This window comes from Nerophis lumbriciformis, linkage group LG23 (assembly GCF_033978685.3).
Source record: "Nerophis lumbriciformis linkage group LG23, RoL_Nlum_v2.1, whole genome shotgun sequence".
In the NCBI taxonomy this organism is placed as follows: domain Eukaryota; kingdom Metazoa; phylum Chordata; class Actinopteri; order Syngnathiformes; family Syngnathidae; genus Nerophis; species Nerophis lumbriciformis.
In genome coordinates this window covers 40,304,585-40,324,160 of record NC_084570.2, presented here as the reverse complement: position 1 = coordinate 40,324,160, position 19,576 = coordinate 40,304,585, and the positions used below count along the sequence as shown (strand labels likewise).

The 19,576-nt window shown below is 42.5% G+C and overlaps 1 protein-coding gene across 1 annotated transcript in view; it reads left to right on the top strand.

Moving 5' to 3' along the window:
• Window positions 1–19,576, top strand: part of ctnnbl1 (catenin, beta like 1) — a 51,435-nt gene that overhangs the window by 24,870 nt on the left and 6,989 nt on the right. The window contains exons 9-14 of the mRNA XM_072915912.1: window positions 1,160–1,218; window positions 2,028–2,176; window positions 4,140–4,312; window positions 9,306–9,403; window positions 12,879–12,959; window positions 14,833–14,970. Coding sequence (XP_072772013.1) covers window positions 1,160–1,218; window positions 2,028–2,176; window positions 4,140–4,312; window positions 9,306–9,403; window positions 12,879–12,959; window positions 14,833–14,970 — 698 coding nt within the window. The remainder of the gene's footprint in view (window positions 1–1,159; window positions 1,219–2,027; window positions 2,177–4,139; window positions 4,313–9,305; window positions 9,404–12,878; window positions 12,960–14,832; window positions 14,971–19,576) is intronic.

Sequence of the window (19,576 nt, the reverse complement as noted above, 5' to 3'; positions counted from 1 at the left end):
AATAAAAAAGTTTCTCAGTGTGAACATGAAATATCTTGTCTTTCCAGTCTATTCAATTGAATATAAGTTGAAAAGGATTTGCAAATCATTGTATTCTCTTTTTATTTACCATTTACACAACGTGACAACTTCACTGCTTTTGGCTTTTGTACATAAGTGGCTCTCCTTCTTGTCTCACCCGTTATTACCAGCGCTAACTTCTCATCGATGCTACAAGGCTTTTCAGTCATGCCATATTTTCTCCTTTTTTCACTGCTTGTTAATTTAAGTTGGCAGAAGAAGAGCCTTGCCAATGGCAACTAAGGGCCATCCTTTAGAAACTGTCAAGAGTTTTCTTCTGCGTTCTCACTCATTTTTCAACATAAAGTGGCGAGAAATATTTAAACAATGAATAAAGCAAAATATGCAGTTGACCAAAAATCACTTCATATTCTCTACTGCTCACTAGTGTTAGCATATCTAAGTTATTGTGCAGAAATATGGGAAATAATTACACCTATTCACTAACTGTGTTACAAAAAAATCAGTAATAATAATACATTATGTTGGATATAGAGAACATACACTTTGTTTGTTGAATCAAAAATATTAAAATGTAATGATTTGGTGCACTTGCAAACATCTAAAATAATGTAAACTATAACCTGCTAGCCAAGAATGTACAACAATTCTTCTTAACAAAGGAGGATGAATATAACCTTAAAGGAAAATGTAATTTAAAACATTTGTACACACGTACAACACTTAAAACATGCAGTATATGAAGTATGTGGAATTAAATGATGCAAAGGATGAATAAGCAATGTACCAATATGATCCACTTTAAGAAACTGTTCAAAGTGTTAACAAAGAAAAATAATTCTGATAAACATTTTAGATGTTATGGTTAATCTTATTTATCTTACGACATGAAATACAACTTACCTCACTATTCATTTATTGAAGTTTTTTAGAATTGCATCATTTATGATGTCAATTGTCAACACATTAAAAACAGGAAGCCAACTAAAGTCTTAGCAATTGCAATGTAATGAAAAAAGGGGTAGAGTTGAATGAGCTCTGCTACTTCCTAAACCTTTTCAAACATGTTGAAAAGAGAAAGCGTAAACTGTGATTTTGTAATTGTGTGCATGTTGTAAATAAATGTGTTCTTCCGCAGATACCAGAGAGCTCTTGGGGGAGCTGGATGGCATCGATGTGTTACTGCAGCAGCTGTCTGTAAGATTGGCCTCTGAAAGTAGCAGTAGAGTGTAAAAACAAGTTGACTTTATATGCTTATTTGGCTTTCATTGTGTCCATTAAACCATATCCATTTGGATTTACAACCCGCAAAGTACCGGATTTTCCGGACTATAAGGCGCACTTAAAATCCTTTTTTTCCACCTCAAAACTTGACAGTGCGCCTTTATAACCAGGTGCGCCTAATGTAAGGAATACGTTTGGTTGAGCTTACCCACCTCGAAACAATTTTATTTGGTACATGGTGTAATGATAAGTGTGACCAGTAGATGGCAGTCACACATAAGAGATACGTGTAGACTGCAACGTTTGATGTGACTTACAAAGGAATATTATTATGCTGTGTGTATAAGGTAAGACATATTATCTGTCGTTTTGTTTCACAATATTATGCAAAAGCAACTTTTTTTACCTTCTGGTACCTGCTGATCTGTATTTGGGATCTGCATAAAACCTGAAAAATTGCGCGCGTCCGCCTTTGTAGTCCGTCTCTGTGAGATTGATGCTATTTTGATCATATCTATTTATCTGCAAATGTAAGTCTTTTGCTGTCATAAATCAGATATATATGGTAATATATTCTATATTGAGGCAATTTGTATTTTCACTCTATTGGTATTTTAATAATGTAATACTTGCTTGTCAACAAGTTTTGTTCCATGCAAATGTGCCACCTTATTTTTAATCAATTGTCAGGATATGTGATATTATCACTCAGTGGGAATGTGCATATACACAAAATACTTTGAGTGGAGATAATTCCATGATGGCTATTTCCTTCCCTGCAGGTGTTCAAACGTCACAACCCGTCCACAGCTGAGGAACAGGAGATGATGGAGAACCTTTTTGACGGGCTGTGCTCCTGTCTGATGCTAGCAGCCAACCGGGACCGTTTCCTCAAGGGGGAGGGCCTTCAGCTAATGAATCTCATGCTTAGGTGAGATGCACACCACCATGCTTCCTATATTGTGCTCATCTACTCAGCCTTACGTTAACAATATCAGAATGTACTGAATCATATTTATTGTACATAGAAGTTCTAGACAAGGCCAATTTGCAACACTTGTTCCTGCATAGATTTGATTGAAACTCACGCCAAAAAAAACCAAGGTAAAAACACATTGTCAAATTTGACATACACACTTATCTGTAAATGCTGATCAATTTCCTGCATGCTTTGAATGGGCAAAAGTTGCACACAAATCCAAATATTAAAAGATTACAACCAGTAAAGTCTGAATTGAGATATTAATGTCAAGGATTACGTGGATTTATATTAATAAAATAATAGTTATATAAATGTGGGATGTGGCTTCAGACCCTTCAAACCCTTTCAGGCACTAGTGATTTAGGGCTATAGAATACTTTTTGATTGATCTATATTTTTTATTTTCTTATTAATACATTTCAATGGATTTGTCATAATGACTCATGTGTGTCGGTTTATGTGTATATTTGCTGTTTTAGGCTGATTTAAAGGTGCCATATGTAATAATGTGGTACTGCAATCACAGTCAAAATTCTGTAGACCCCTCCCCTCTCCCTGACTGAGGTTGCCAGATACGCAGCTCAGTCCAGCTGGATGGACTGGGCTACTCCACGGAACTTCAAACTTCCACTGCCTTTTACTTGGGATTGAGGTGCTGGGACAGTAATAGCTGAATAGACAATGTCAATAACAAATCTCTAACCAACACATTTGACACAGAAATGAGGCTATTTTCAGGAAGAAGTAGGTCATGCCTGCGTACAATATCACAACAATCATATGGTTATTGTCAGTACTATCAGAAAACAAAGACTAAAATAAACTACAACCAACTCTAGCAATGGTTATACTGTTGAAAATAAGTAGAGCATGCTTAGCAGTCTAATGTACGCTCAAAACGAAAGAGACATTTTACCAAGGTACAGTATGTCTATAGGCTACTCTTTCAAACCTTTCACATTGCCATATAACTTGGTACATGTTGTCCACAATATGCAAACACTAATGAGGAATTCTTTAATCATGTGATGTGGCTGTCTCCATATGTTTCACATTGTCATGATGACAGCTGTGCTAATGTTGGAATCCATTTCCTCAGTGTATCAGCATATAGAGAAGGAAATAGGCACTGACACTACCCATATCCACATAGCTTTTATTTGTTGAAGAAACATGTTGCCCTGTCAGTTAGATGACACATGGACATTCAGGCTAACTAGCATATATTTCCCCCATTAGCCTGTATGTCCATGTGTCATTGGCTGGGCTAGCATGCTTAGCATTACACTAGGAGCTAACACCATCACACTAAGCATTGGTTGCAGGAACATACTAGCTTTGTTAGACAAGATCATAGACTGTATTGGACAATATAGTTTACATACCAAATGTACATTTCCATTTATTACAAGTCATAAGAAAAGGTAAATGCCTGACTTACCTATCAAGGAGGAAATGAGCAAGTTTGGCGTCAGATGAAAAAATATTCTCCGCCTTCAATGGTCTCCAACTTTCAAAGGCATCCCCAATACAAATCCTTGTTTTGTTCCTGACTTTGTCATGAATAAGTTGAGAATGGTAACTTTTAGATTGACTAAGGTCTGGCATGTTTAGTAACTTTACCAGTGGCAGTAGCTGGACGAAGGTGGCGGTGCGTAACTGGCCCGGGGACTAAAAAGGTTATAGGAAGTCCAAAAAGTCCCTAGAGTGGGAAAATGACTAATGTTTCTGTCTCCACCACCAAAGTCAAGTGAAAATGTGGCACTGCTCCCAGATCAGTTCTGTCATGTATGGCACCACTGGAAGACCAGGAAGTATACAACGCCCTTGTAGCTTATGTTTGATACTTTTCATCAATTCAATGAAACATATTTACTTCCTTGCTTTTCACATCTTTTATTTCACAACGCAGGGAAAAGAAGATGTCTCGGACCAGCGCTCTCAAGGTCCTGGATCATGGTATGATTGGACCTGAGGGAGCAGACAACTGCCATAAGTTTGTGGACATCCTCGGTTTGCGAACCATCTTTCCGCTTTTCATGAAAACCCCCAAGAAGATGAAAAGCTCAGAGAAAGAGCATGAAGGTCAGTGGCTATTTAGAAGAAGACCAGTAGACTGCATGAAGGTCAGTGGCTAATTAGAAGAAAACCAGTAGACTGCATAAAGGTCAGTGGCTAATTAGAAGAAGACCAGTAGACTCTGCATGAAGGTTAGTGGCTAATTAGAAGAAGACCAGTAGACTGCATGAAGGTCAGTGGCTAATTAGAATAAGACCAGTAGACTCTGCATGAAGGTCAGTGGCTAATTAGAAGAAGATCAGTAGACTCTGCATGAAGATCAGTGGCTAATTAGAAGAAGACCAGTAGACTCTGCATGAATGTAAGTGGCTAATTAGAAGAAGACCAGTAGACTGCATGAAGGTCAGTGGCTAATTAGAATAAGACCAGTAGACTCTGCATGAAGGTCAGTGGCTAATTAGAATAAGACCAGTAGACTCTGCATTAAGGTCAGTGGCTAATTAAAAGAAGACCAGTAGACTCTGCATGAAGGTCAGTGGCTAATTAGAATAAGACCAGTAGACTCTGCATGAAGGTCAGTGGCTAATTAAAAGAAGACCAGTAGACTGCATGAAGGTCAGTGGCTAATTAGAATAAGACCAGTAGACTGCATGAAGGTCAGTGGCTAATTATAAGAAGACCAGTAGACTCTACATGAAGGTCAGCGACTAATTAGAAGAAGACCAGAAGACTCTGCATGAAGGTCAGTGGCTAATTAGAATAAGACCAGTAGACTCTGCATGAAGGTCAGTGGCTAAATAGAAGAAGACCAGTAGACTGCATGAAGGTCAGTGGCTAATTATAAGAAGACCAGTAGACTCTACATGAAGGTCAGCGGCTAATTAGAAGAAGACCAGTAGACTCTGCATGAAGGTCAGTGGCTAATTAGAAGAAGACCAGTAGACTGCATGAAGGTCAGTGGCTAATTAAAAGAAGACCAGTAGACTCTGCATGAAGGTCAGTGGCTAATTAGAAGAAGACCAGTAGACTGCATGAACGTCAGTGGCTAATTAGAATAAGACCAGTAGACTCTGCATGAAGGTCAGTGGCTAAATAGAAGAAGACCAGTAGACTGCATGAAGGTCAGTGGCTAATTAGAATAAGACCAGTAGACTCTGCATGAAGGTCAGTGGCTAATTAGAATAAGACCAGTAGACTCTGCATTAAGGTCAGTGGCTAATTAAAAGAAGACCAGTAGACTGCATGAAGGTCAGTGGCTAATTAGAATAAGACCAGTAGACTCTGCATGAAGGTCAGTGGCTAATTAGAAGAAGACCAGTAGACTGCATGAAGGTCAGTGGCTAATTAGAAGAAGACCAGTAGACTCTGCATGAAGGTCAGTGGCTAATTTGAATAAGACCAGTAGACTCTGCATGAAGGTCATGGCTAATTAGAAGACCAGTAGACTGCATGAAGGTCAGTGGCTAATTAGAAGAAGACCAGTAGACTCTGCATGAAGGTCAGTGGCTAATTAGAAGAAGACCAGTAGACTCTGCATGAAGGTCAGTGGCTAATTAGAAGAAGACCAGTAGACTCTGCATGAAGGTCAGTGGCTAATTAGAAGAAGACCAGAAGACTCTGCATGAAGGTCAGTGGCTAATTAGAATAAGACCAGTAGACTCTGCATGAAGGTCAGTGGCTAAATAGAAGAAGACCAGTAGACTGCATGAAGGTCAGTGGCTAATTGGAATAAGACCAGTAGACTCTGCATGAAGGTCAGTGGCTAATTAAAAGAAGACCAGTAGACTGCATGAAGGTCAGTGGCTAATTAGAATAAGACCAGTAGACTCTGCATGAAGGTCAGTGGCTAATTAGAAGAAGATCAGTAGACTCTGCATGAAGGTCAGTGGCTAATTAGAAGAAAACCAGTAGACTCTGCATGAAGGTCAGTGGCTAATTAGAAGAAGACCAGTAGACTCTACATGAAGGTCATTGGCTAATTAGAAGAAGACCAGTAGACTGCATGAAGGTCAGTGGCTATTTAAAAGAGGACCAGTAGACTCTGCATGAAGGTCAGTGGCTAATTAAAAGAAGACCAGCAGACTGCATGAAGGTCAGTGGCTAATTTGAATAAGACGTGTAGACTCTGCATGAAGGTCATGGCTAATTAGAAGACAGTAGACTGCATGAAGGTCAGTGGCTAATTAGAATAAGACCAGTAGACTCTGCATGAATGTCAGTGGCTAATTAGAATAAGACCAGTAGACTCTGCATGAAGGTCAGTGGCTAAATAGAAGAAGACCAGTAGACTGCATGAAGGTCAGTGGCTAATTATAAGAAGACCAGTAGACTCTACATGAAGGTCAGCGGCTAATTAGAAGAAGACCAGTAGACTCTGCATGAAGGTCAGTGGCTAATTAGAAGAAGACCAGTAGACTGCATGAAGGTCAGTGGCTAATTAAAAGAAGACCAGTAGACTCTGCATGAAGGTCAGTGGCTAATTAGAAGAAGACCAGTAGACTGCATGAACGTCAGTGGCTAATTAGAATAAGACCAGTAGACTCTGCATGAAGGTCAGTGGCTAAATAGAAGAAGACCAGTAGACTGCATGAAGGTCAGTGGCTAATTAGAATAAGACCAGTAGACTCTGCATGAAGGTCAGTGGCTAATTAGAATAAGACCAGTAGACTCTGCATTAAGGTCAGTGGCTAATTAAAAGAAGACCAGTAGACTGCATGAAGGTCAGTGGCTAATTAGAATAAGACCAGTAGACTCTGCATGAAGGTCAGTGGCTAATTAGAAGAAGACCAGTAGACTGCATGAAGGTCAGTGGCTAATTAGAAGAAGACCAGTAGACTCTGCATGAAGGTCAGTGGCTAATTTGAATAAGACCAGTAGACTCTGCATGAAGGTCATGGCTAATTAGAAGACCAGTAGACTGCATGAAGGTCAGTGGCTAATTAGAAGAAGACCAGTAGACTCTGCATGAAGGTCAGTGGCTAATTAGAAGAAGACCAGTAGACTCTGCATGAAGGTCAGTGGCTAATTAGAAGAAGACCAGTAGACTCTGCATGAAGGTCAGTGGCTAATTAGAAGAAGACCAGTAGACTCTGCATGAAGGTCAGTGGCTAAATAGAAGAAGACCAGTAGACTGCATGAAGGTCAGTGGCTAATTGGAATAAGACCAGTAGACTCTGCATGAAGGTCAGTGGCTAATTAAAAGAAGACCAGTAGACTGCATGAAGGTCAGTGGCTAATTAGATTAAGACCAGTAGACTCTGCATGAAGGTCAGTGGCTAATTAGAAGAAGATCAGTAGACTCTGCATGAAGGTCAGTGGCTAATTAGAAGAAAACCAGTAGACTCTGCATGAAGGTCAGTGGCTAATTAGAAGAAGACCAGTAGACTCTACATGAAGGTCATTGGCTAATTAGAAGAAGACCAGTAGACTGCATGAAGGTCAGTGGCTATTTAAAAGAGGACCAGTAGACTCTGCATGAAGGTCAGTGGCTAATTAAAAGAAGACCAGCAGACTGCATGAAGGTCAGTGGCTAATTTGAATAAGACCAGTAGACTCTGCATGAAGGTCATGGCTAATTAGAAGACCAGTAGACTGCATGAAGGTCAGTGGCTAATTAGAAGAAGACCAGTAGACTCTGCATGAAGGTCAGTGGCTAATTAGAAGAAGACCAGTAGACTCTGCATGAAGGTCAGTGGCTAATTAGAAGAAGACCAGGAGACTCTGCATGAAGGTCAGTGGCTAATTAGAATAAGACCAGTAGACTCTGCATGAAGGTCAGTGGCTAAATAGAAGAAGACCAGAAGACTCTGCATGAATGTCAGTGGCTAATTAGAATAAGACCAGTAGACTCTGCATGAAGGTCAGTGGCTAAATAGAAGAAGACCAGTAGACTGCATGAAGTTCAGTGGCTAATTATAAGAAGACCAGTAGACTCTACATGAAGGTCAGCGGCTAATTAGAAGAAGACCAGTAGACTCTGCATGAAGGTCAGTGGCTAATTAGAAGAAGACCAGTAGACTGCATGAAGGTCAGTGGCTAATTAAAAGAAGACCAGTAGACTCTGCATGAAGGTCAGTGGCTAATTAGAAGAAGACCAGTAGACTGCATGAAGGTCAGTGGCTAATTAGAATAAGACCAGTAGACTCTGCATGAAGGTCAGTGGCTAAATAGAAGAAGACCAGTAGACTGCATGAAGGTCAGTGGCTAATTAGAATAAGACCAGTAGACTCTGCATGAAGGTCAGTGGCTAATTAGAAGAAGACCAGTAGACTGCATGAAGGTCAGTGGCTAATTAGAAGAAGACCAGTAGACTCTGCATGAAGGTCAGTGGCTAATTAGAAGAAGACCAGTAGACTCTGCATGAATGTCAGTGGCTAATTAGAAGAAGATCATTAGACTCTGCATGAAGTTCAGTGGCTAATTAGAAGAAGATCATTAGACTCTGCATGAAGTTCAGTGGCTAATTAGAAGAAGATCATTAGACTCTGCATGAAGTTCAGTGGCTAATTAGAAGAAGACCAGTAGACTCTGCATGCAAGTTTTTTCAAACGTTGTTGATAAACACACTTTTACCTTTTTTTCTGCAGCTACTCAAATTATAGCTCTCTGTTTACCTTAAACATAGATGACATAGGCAGGTTATTTTTTTGATTTTTTTTAGCTGCAGATCATCCCCCAACGTCAATTTCTATGGTATATTTATAAACTTTTTTTTTTAAATGCCTTCCAATGCATCTTAAAAATGCTCAAACCTCTTCCACTTCCACTCAAAAGGGACCGCTGGCTGATATTTGTCAATTCCTCTTTTTTTTTTCTCTTTGTTTTACTGGGATCCCTGGTCTGTGTAGACTTGGCAACATATGATCTCCTGGGTGTTTGCTGTATAGTTAGGAGGAGATGCCTCGTTAAGCGGGAAAAAAATCATCTGGTGTTGACCAAGTCTCAGTGAGACCAATGACATTGAGGTTGTTATCTGTAATGGTGCTTTGGGAGAAAAATGATCTGATGTTATTTCCTCTTGTTTTGATGGCACTAATTTGCACTCTGCTCTTCCCCGTAGAGCACGTCAGTTCAATTATTGCCTCCATGCTGAGAAATCTCAAGTCCCAGCAGAGAAGCAGACTCCTAAACAAGTTCACAGAGAATGACTGTGAGAAGGTCAGTTCTCTCTCTCTCTCTAGACAAGTATTAGTGTGTAATGTTGGTCATGTGTAGTACAAAGTGTGTTCTAGACATGTATTAGTGTGTAATGTCAGTCAAGTGTAGTACAAAGTGTGTTCTAGACAAGTATTAGTGTGTAATGTCAGTCATGTGTAGTACAAAGTGTGTTCTAGACATGTATTAGTGTGTAATGTCAGTCATGTGTAGTACAAAGTGTGTTCTAGACATGTATTAGTGTGTAATGTCAGTCATGTGTAGTACAAAGTGTGTTCTGGACAAGTATTAGTGTGTAATGTCAGTCATGTGTAGTACAAAGTGTGTTCTAGACAAGTATTAGTGTGTAATGTCAGTGCTGTGTAGTACAAAGTGTGTTTTAGACAAGTATTACCGTATTTTCCGCACCATAAGGCGCCCTGGGTTAAAAGCCGCGCCTTCAATGAACGGCATATTTCAAAACTTTGTCCACCTATAAGCCGCCCGGTGTTGTAAGCCGCATCTAACTGCGCTAAAGGAATGTCAAAAAAACAGTCAGATAGGTCAGTCAAACTTTAATAATATATTAAAAACCAGCGTTCTAACAACTCTGTTCACTCCCAAAATGTACGCAAATGTGCAATCACAAACATACGTATATCAACATGGACAGAGCTGCGTGAAAAAAGCCACCCGGCCTCTTCGCGTAAACTTAAACTTACCTTAACCACTCGCTCACCTTTTCTTCATCCATCCCTTCGAGTTAGCTTTTATGATGACGCCGGCTGGAAAGGTCTCTTTTGGCAAGGTCTTCCTTTTGAATATCACCATGGGTGGAAGTTTCATTAGCATGGCAAGCTAGAACCACAGTGAAGGATGACTTCTCATTCCCTGTGGTGCGAATATTCACCGTACGTGCTCCCGTTCCACAGTGCGGTTCACAGGAATATCAGTTGCTGTGAAATACGGTAGTAATCCGTGTGCGGATGGAGAGATTGCGTTTTTTCATGAACCGGATCCTTGTCGCTTAGTAGGAGCCATTTTGTGGTCTTTACAGATGTAAACACACAAAGGAAATGAAACGTACGGTGATATCCGCGCGCTTTTTCTTCTTCTACGCGGGCGGGTGGTTGCTTACAGTAGAAGAAGAAGCGCTTCCTGTTCTATGGGGGCGGGTGCTTACCTTGGCGGTTGCTTGCGTAGAAGAAGAAGCGCTTCCTGTTCTACCGGGAAAAAAGATGGCGGCTGTTTACCGAAGTTGCGAGACCTAAACTTTATAAAAATGAATCTTAATATTTATCCATATATAAAGCGCACCGGGTTAAAAGGCGCACTGTCAGCTTTTGAGTAAATTTGTGGTTTTTAGGTGCGGAAAATACGGTAGTGTGTAATGTCAGTGCTGTGTAGTACAAAGTGTGTTCTAGCAGCCAGTGCACATACTGTTATGTTTAGTTTGCTTGTTTTGGCTACATACTTTTAAACCAACATGTAGTATTACATGACCATACACTATTAAACCAACATGTAAATGTATATACACACACACACACACACACACACACACACACACACACACACACACACACACACACACACACACACACACTAGGGATGTACAGTATACCAGTATTAATTAAGTACCGCGGTACTAATCAATCATAAACGGTACTTTACTGCCTCTAAAACAGTGTTTTTCAAACTTTTTTCAGCCAAGGCACATTTTTTGCGTTGAAAAAATGCGGAGGCACACCACCAGCGGGAATCATTAAAAAACAAAAAACAGTTGACAGTAAAAAGTCGTAGTCGCAATTGTTGGATATGACTTTAAAGTATAACCAAGTATGCATCACTCTAGCTCTTGTCTCTAAGTAGGTGTACTGTCACCACCTGTCACATCACACTCAGACTTAATTTGAGGTTGTTTCTGTTTTCCTGTGTGTAGTGTTTTACTTCTTGTCTTGCGCTCCTATTTTGGTGACTTTTTCTCTTTTTTTGGGGGGTATTTTCCTGTAGCAGTTTCATGTCTTCTTTTCAGCGATATTTCCCACATCTACTGTGTTTTAGCAATCAAGAATATTTCAGTTGTTTGTATATCGTCTTTGTGGGGACATTGTTGATTGTCATGTCATGTTCGGATGTACTTTGTGGACGCCATCTTTGCGCCACAGTAATTCTTTGCTGTCGTCCAGCATTCTGTTTTTGTTTACTTAGTAGCCAGTTCAGTACATAGCCTTCCTTACGCTTTAATGCCTTTTCTTAGGGGCACTCACCTTTTGTTTATATAGACAGCACAGACACTCAACAACAACACATAATTTGCAGACTATAATTACTGGTTTGCAAAAAAGATTTTTTACCCAAATAGGTGAGATTAGATAATCTCCCACGGCACACCAGACTGTAACTCACGGCACACTAGTGTGCCGCGGCACAGTGGTTGACAAACACTGCTCTAAAACATACCGGTTCCCTTTTTTTTTTTTTTTTTTTTTTTTTTTTAACGGGCATGACAGCACACCATCGTCATGTGGTGACGTTGCTGCTATTACATGCATGTTGGGCAGCGCACAGACACAGAGTACTTACAAGCAGACACACTGTGTAGACAGAAAAGGGAGAACGGCTTAAAAACTAACAATAAAGGTGAAGTTATAAAAAAAATTGCAGCTCTACAAGAAGTGCTTTAAAACATGGCTGGCTAGCTAGCGGCTAATGTCCATCCGCAGTCTGCAGTGTTTTAGCTTCTTCTAAATCACTAATCCTCGTCTCCATGACGACAAACAAAGTATATTATCACTGGAGGACGAGGAATAGCTAATCATGCGTCACTACACACTGTAGGAGGATACAATAGCTCACTGCTAACAAGCTAGCGCTCCTGAATGTAAACAAATGCCATGGGTGGATCTATACCTGACATCCACTGTAATGATACCAAGTACAAGAGTGTATCTAGTCGATACTACTATGTTTACATCCATATTTTTATAGTCACTCATTTTTTTTCCTTTTTAATATAAAATATATTATGTTTATAAACACAGGAATATGTCTCTGGACACATGAGGACTTTAATTATGAAAAGTATGGAAATACATGTTGGCACCGGTACCAAAACATTGGTATCAGGACAACCCTAATATACACACATGTATAACAAATATATATTATATGTATGAAAAATATTGGCAAGGTTGTGAATGCAAATGTAGACGTAAAACATGAAGGAAGTATTTTACTGAATATATAGTTTTCTATAAATGTAAATATATATGTACCGGTGTGTGTATATATATATATATATATATATATATATATATATAAAATATGATTTGATGTATATAGTTTTCTATAAATGTAAATATATATATAGATAATATATGATTTGATGTATATAGTTTTCTATAAATGTAAATATATATATATATATATAAAGATAATGTATGATTTGATGCATATAGTTTTCTATAAATGTAAATATATATATTTGGTGTTTCAGGTGGATCGCCTGATGGACTTACATTTTAAATACCTGGAGGCTGTCCAACAAGCTGACAAGAGGATTGAAGGGGAGAAACATGTAAGGTTTTCTATACCTCCTTTCATCCTCCATTCTATTTGTATACCTCTTTTCATCCCTCTGTTCTATTTGTACACCTCTTTTCATCCCTCTGTTCTATTTGTATACCTATTTATCCCTCTGTTCAATTTGTATACCACATTTTATCCCTCTGTTCTTTTTGTATACCTCTTTTCATCCCTCTGTTCTATTTGTATACCTCTTTTCATCCCTCTGTTCTATTTGTATACCACATTTTATCCCTCTGTTCTATTTGTGTACCTCTTTTCATCCCTCTGTTCTATTTGTATACATCCTCTCATCCCTCCATTCTATTTGTATACCTCTTTTCATCCCTCTGTTCTATTTGTATACCTCTTTTCATCCCTCCATTTCTATTTGTATTCATCCTTTCATCCTCTGTTCTATTTGTATACCTCCTTTCATCCCTCTGTTCTATTTGTATACCTCTTTTCATCCCTCCATTTCTATTTGTATACCTCTTTTCATCCCTCTGTTCTATTTGTATACCTCTTTTCATCCCTCCATTTCTATTTGTATACATCCTTTCATCCTCCGTTCTATTTGTATACCGGTACCTCCTTTCATTCCTCTGTTTTATTTGTATACCTCTTTTCATCCCTCTGTTCTATTTGAACACCTCTTTTCATCCCTTTGTGCTATTTCCATATGTATTTTTCCATCTGTTCTATTTGTATACATCCTTTCATCCCTCCATTTTATATCATACATCCTTTCATCTTGTGTTAGAGTTAAGATACCATCTACAGTGTGAGAGTTAAGATACCATCTACAGTGTGAGAGTTAAGATACCATCTACAGTGTGAGAGTTAAGATACCATCTACTGTGTGAAAGTTAAGATACCATCGACAGTGTGAGAGTTAAGATACCATCTACAGTGTGCGAGTTAAGATACCATCTACAGTGTGTGAGTTAAGATACCATCTACTGTGTGGGAGTTAAGATACCATCTGCTGTGTGAGAGTTAAGATACCATCTACTGTGTGAGAGTTAAGATACCATCTACAGTGAGAGTTAAGATACAGTCTACTGTGTGAGAGTAAAGATACCATCTACAGTATGAGAGTTAAGATACCATCTACAGTGTGAGAGTTAAGATACCATCTACAGTGGGAGAGTTAAGATACTATCTACAGTGTGAGAGTTAAGATACCATCTACAGTGGGAGAGTTAAGATACCATCTACAGTGTAGATGGCCTGTGTACGTATTGGCATCTGACTATTGTGGCCTGTGTGCGAATTGGCATCTGATTATTGTGGCCTGTGTGCATATAGGCAGCTAATTAATGTGGCCTTTGCCCATAATGGCAGCTGATTATTGTGGCTTGTGTGCGTATTGCAAGCTAATTATTGGGGCCTGTCTACGTATAGGCAGCGGACTATCGTGGCCTGTCTACGTACTGGCAGCTAATTATCGTGGCCTGTCTGCATAGTGGCAGCTTATTATTGTGGCATGTCCGGTACTGACAGCTAATTATAGTGGCCTGTGTGCGTATTGGCAGCTAATTATTGTGGCTTGTCTGCATAGTGGCAGCTAATTATAGTGGCCTGTCTGCGTATCGGCAGCTAATTATGGTGGCCTGTGTGTGTGTATTGGCAGCTAATTATGTTGGCCTGTGTGCATATTGACAGCTAATTATTGTGGCCTGTCTGCATAGTGGCATCTTATTCATGTGGCCTGTCTGCGTATTGGCAGCTAATTATTGTGGTCTGTCCGGTATTGACAGCTAATTATATTGGCTTGTCTACGTATTGGCAGCTGATTAAATAGGCCAGTGTGCGTATTGGCAGATGTGCTAAATTTGTGCGTGCAGGAGATGGTGATTATTGTGCTAAATGTGTGCGTGCAGGAGATGGTGCGGCGTGGTGAGATCCTGGACGACAGCATGGAGGATGAGTTCTACATGCGTCGACTGGATGCTGGACTCTTTGTTCTCCAGTCTATCTGCTACATCATGGTGGAGATCAGCAACTCGGGACTATCACAGGTACAATGACTTGTATCAATTATTATTATTATTGTTGTTTTCATGCCTACAAATGTGTACAACTTGTCAACAAAGTATTTCATGTGACCTTATATGTACAGTGTATCATTATTGTTGTGAAGTATACACTTGTGTTTTTGTTGTTCTAGAGGATTATGATAATTGTTTTGTGTTCTTGTTGTTTTAGATCAGGGGTCCCCAAATTTTTTGACTATATATATATATATATATATATATATATTTATATTGTGGCACCTGATTCTCACCAAGACACAGGATTGGGTTTGCAGAAAGCTGAAAAGGGCATTTATTGCACAAGTCCTTGTAGGAAGGGCAGGGTGTGGAAGTATCAAACTTAAATCAGAATCAGAATCAGCTTTATTGTCATTACGCAAGGTAACGAGATTGAGGCCATGCCATACAGTGCGATGTGTGCATGCTAGAAAAACAATGTGCAAATATATAAAAATATAAAAAATGTAGAAGTGCAATGAATATGGTGTGAAATGAATATATACATGAAAAAAACAAAACAAAAACAGGGTGGTTGGTGGAATGGGTTATTGCACCGAAGAGAAGGCAGTTATGAGGGACAATGGGGCAGTCCGTTCAGGATGGTTATGGCCCTGGGGAAGAAGCTGTTCTTTAGCCTGTTTGTTTTGGTTTTAATGCACCTGTAGCGCTTCCCAGAGGGCAGCAGGTGGAACAGGTCAGAGCCAGGGTGGGTGCTGTCCTTGATGATGGCACTGGCTCTGTTGAGGCAGCGGGAGGTGTAGATGACCGTCAGAGAGGGGAGAGGGCGGCCGATGATCTTCTGAGCCATCTTGACCACTCTTTGCAGCCTCTCCCTGTCTGCTGCAGTGCAGCTGCCGTACCATACCGTAATACAGTAGGTCAGCAGGCTCTCGATGGACGAGCGGTAGAAGGTCAGCAGCAGGTCAGGCTTCAGGTTGTACTTCCCGAGGACTCTAAGGAAGTGTAGCCGCTGCTGAGCCTTCTTGATGATTGATGTGGTGTTGACTGTCCAGGAGAAGTCATTAGAGATGTGGACTCCAAGGTACCTGAAGGTGTGGACCCTCTCTACACGCTCGCCGTTGATGTAGAGGGGGGCAGGGTCGGTGCTGCTCCTCCTGAAGTCGACGATGATCTCTCTGGTCTTGCTGGTGTTGAGAGCGAGGTTGTTCTCCGAAGACCAGGCCGTCAGCTTCAGGACCTCCTCTCTGTAGGCAGCCTCGTCACCCCTGGAGATGAGCCCGACCACTGTGGTATCGTCGGCGAACTTGACGGTAAGGTTGTCACTGTGGGCCGGACTGCAGTCATGGGTGTAAAGGCAGTAGAGGAGGGGGCTCAGCACACAGCCCTGTGGGGAGCCGATGCTCAGCGTGCGGGAGGATGAGAGGTGCGGGCCAAGTCTCACATTCTGGGGTCGGTCCGTTAGGAAGTCCCTTATCCAGGCGTTTGTGAGAGGGGGGAGGCCAAGAGTGTCCAGTTTATTGCAGAGTCTGTCCGGGATTATTGTATTGAAGGCAGAGCTATAGTCCACAGAGAGCATCCGGACGTAGCTCTGCTGCTGCTCCAGGTGGTTCAGAGCAGAGTGGAGAGCAACAGCGATGGCGTCCTCTGTGGACCTGTTCGCCCGGTATGCGAACTGGTGGGGGTCGAAGTCTGGAGGGATATGGTCCTTGATGTGCTGGAGAACAAGTCGCTCGAAGCACTTCATGATTACCGGAGTGAGGGCCACTGGTCGGTAATCATTCAGGCTGGTGATGGGAGACTTCTTCGGCACCGGGATTATTGTAGATGACTTCAGGCAGGATGGGATGACTGCCTGAGCCAGGGAGAGGTTGAAGATCCTGGTGAGGGGGGGAGCGAGCTGGTGGGCGCACGTCCTGAGCACCTTTCCAGGTACTCCGTCTGGTCCGGTAGCCTTCCTGGGGTTCACAGCCAGGAGCACTCGTCTGACACTGTGCTCCTGTACAGTGAGTGGAGTGGCGCCGGAGCCCGGTGGGGGCGGGGGCAGGGCTGGAGCAGATGAGTGTCGCTGGGGGGTTTCGAAACGGGCAAAGAAACAGTTAAGCTCCTCTGCCAGTGTCGCACTCTGATCCGCAGTTGTCATATTGCAGCCTCTGAAGTTCGTGATGTCATGAATGCCCCGCCACACCTCCCGTGAGTTTTTGCTGGACAGATGGGACTCTATGCACCTCCTGTGGTCCGCCTTTGCTTTTTTAATCCCTCTCTTCAGGTCGGCTCTAGCAACACTGTACAGTGCCCTGTCCCCTGACCTGAAGGCTGCGTCGCGGGCCCTGAGGAGTGTGCGGACCTGGCTGGTCATCCAGGGTTTCTTGTTGGGGTAAACCCGGATGGTTTTTTCCACAGTCACATTCCCGATGCAGAACTTTATGTAGTCCAGCACCGTTCCTGTGGCTGTCTCCAGCTCCTGTTGTTGGAAGAGGTCCTAGTCTGTGTGTTGGAAGCAGTCCTGAAGTTTGGGGAGTGCATCGTCAGGCCAGGTCATAACAGTCTTTGTGATAGGCCTGGCCTGGCATCTGATGGGGGTGTAGGTAGGAGAGAGCAGGAGGGAAAGATGGTCTGACTGTCCAAGCTGGGGGAGGGGTGTAGCTCTGTACGCGTGCTTTATGTTGGTATACACGTGGTCCAGGGTGTTCTTGCCCCTTGTAGAACACTTCACGTGCTGGTAGAACTTAGGGAGTACAGTCTTCAGATTGGCCTTATTAAAATCCCCTGCTATGATATGAACACCGTCGGGGTGGGCCCGCTGCTGTTCGTTGACGGTGTTCAGCAGAAGAGAGAGCGCTGTGTTTACTTTGGCGTCCGGTGGAATATACACAGCCGTGATGATAACAACAGACAGCTCTCTCGGGAGAAAAAAAGGCCGACATCTAACAGACATGTACTCCACGTCCGGGCAACAGTGCTGTTCAGTGATTGTCCCGTTGTTGCACCAGTTCTCATGCACGTAGATACAGAGCCCCCCTCCTCTGCTCTTACCGGAGTCCTTAGTTCTGTCCCGGCGGAGCAGAGTGCGTCCGGCTAGCTGCATGCTAGCATCGGGTATTTCCGGGTGAAGCCAGGTTTCGGTGATAATCATAGCACAACAGTCCCGAACATAGCGGTTTCCAGCAAGTTGTAACTCCAGGTCGTCCATCTTCTGTACAAGGGATCTGGCATTAGAGAGGAATAGGCTCGGTAGAGGTGGCTTGTGGGGTTGTTTCCTAAGCCTGAGCAAGACGCCGGACCTGCGGCCACGCTTCTGCTTCCTCTCCCTCCTCCGTCTGCGCCGTCTCCCAGACCCGACAACAAACCACGGAGAGCCCTGTGCTCTCGCTATGTCATCTGGGATGTTGTGCTCGTGGTGAAAGTCGCTCGAAACAGATATCTGGTGCGAGTTACCGATATCCAAGAGTGACTGGCGGGTGTACCGGGTGTTTGCAGTACAGGTGGTGCACAAAAGGAAAAAAAACATGAAGAAAAGAAGGAAGAAAGAGCACTGAAATGGAGAGCCGTAAGCCGCTGCGTCTGTGCGCGCCGCCATCTTGGATTTTTTTTTTTTTTTTTTTTTTTTTTGACCATTTGTCCATTAACAAATATAAATATCTCCCATCCGGGGCTCTCAATCCTTCACACAGCACACTTCTTTACATGTCCTAGGTAATTACCTATCAAACAAGAGAAAACATAATATCAGAAAACATTTCCCTAATAATGTCATTAATGGGGAAATAGTGGGTGTCTCACTTACCGCTTGATGCACTTGCCTTGACACTGAGGAGAGCCAGACCTGAATGAGGCAGAGTTAAGAACAGTTTGCAGCTGGGCCCCACCTGGCCGCACAGCTGGTGGCACTTCAGGCTGATTGAGCAGGTACAGGGGAATGTAACACCCCTCAATGATGTGGCCAAGGCTGGGGCGTAGTCCTCTGTGTTCCACTCTGCCTCCATGCCCTCGCTCCTCCCCTGTGAGGTGCCTACCTGTCAGGCACCCCTTCACATTTCTGTCGGTCAATTTCCACAACTTGCTGCCGGGCCCAGCTGAGGTTCTGATCATTCCACTAGGCAGTGGCAAACTCGACCGTTTTAGGGTTGCAGCTCTCTTCTGGTACGGGGAACTCCACAAAGGGGTGCCCTTCCTTTTATGCCTTCTCCTCTTTCCTGCTCTCCCGTTGCTCCTCTTCAGCCGAGCTGTCACTCAGTGGGGCCTCTGACGAGGGCCTAAACGCGGGGCAGGCCGCAAGCGGTGTCGTACTTTTCCATCCATTGTTGTGGCGGCGACGCTGCCGTGAAATGGCATCTGGGATGTAGCCCAGGGTCCAGTAACGGCCAAAGAGTACACAGTCGGACCCGATGAGTAGTGGAACAGGCAGGTTTGGTACCACTCCAGCTGGTACCAGTGCATCACCTCGGGGTGTCTGAATGTGTATGTGGCTCACCGTATACTGGCGACATCTCCATGTACACACGTCACTAGAACGGTGTCCTTGCTGAGTGGTCCGGCCAGGTCAGCCCATACCAGGGTCACAACGCTCCCACTGATGCACATGCATTGTGCATCGGTCCCCTCGATCTTTACTGGAAGGCTGGCATGTTGT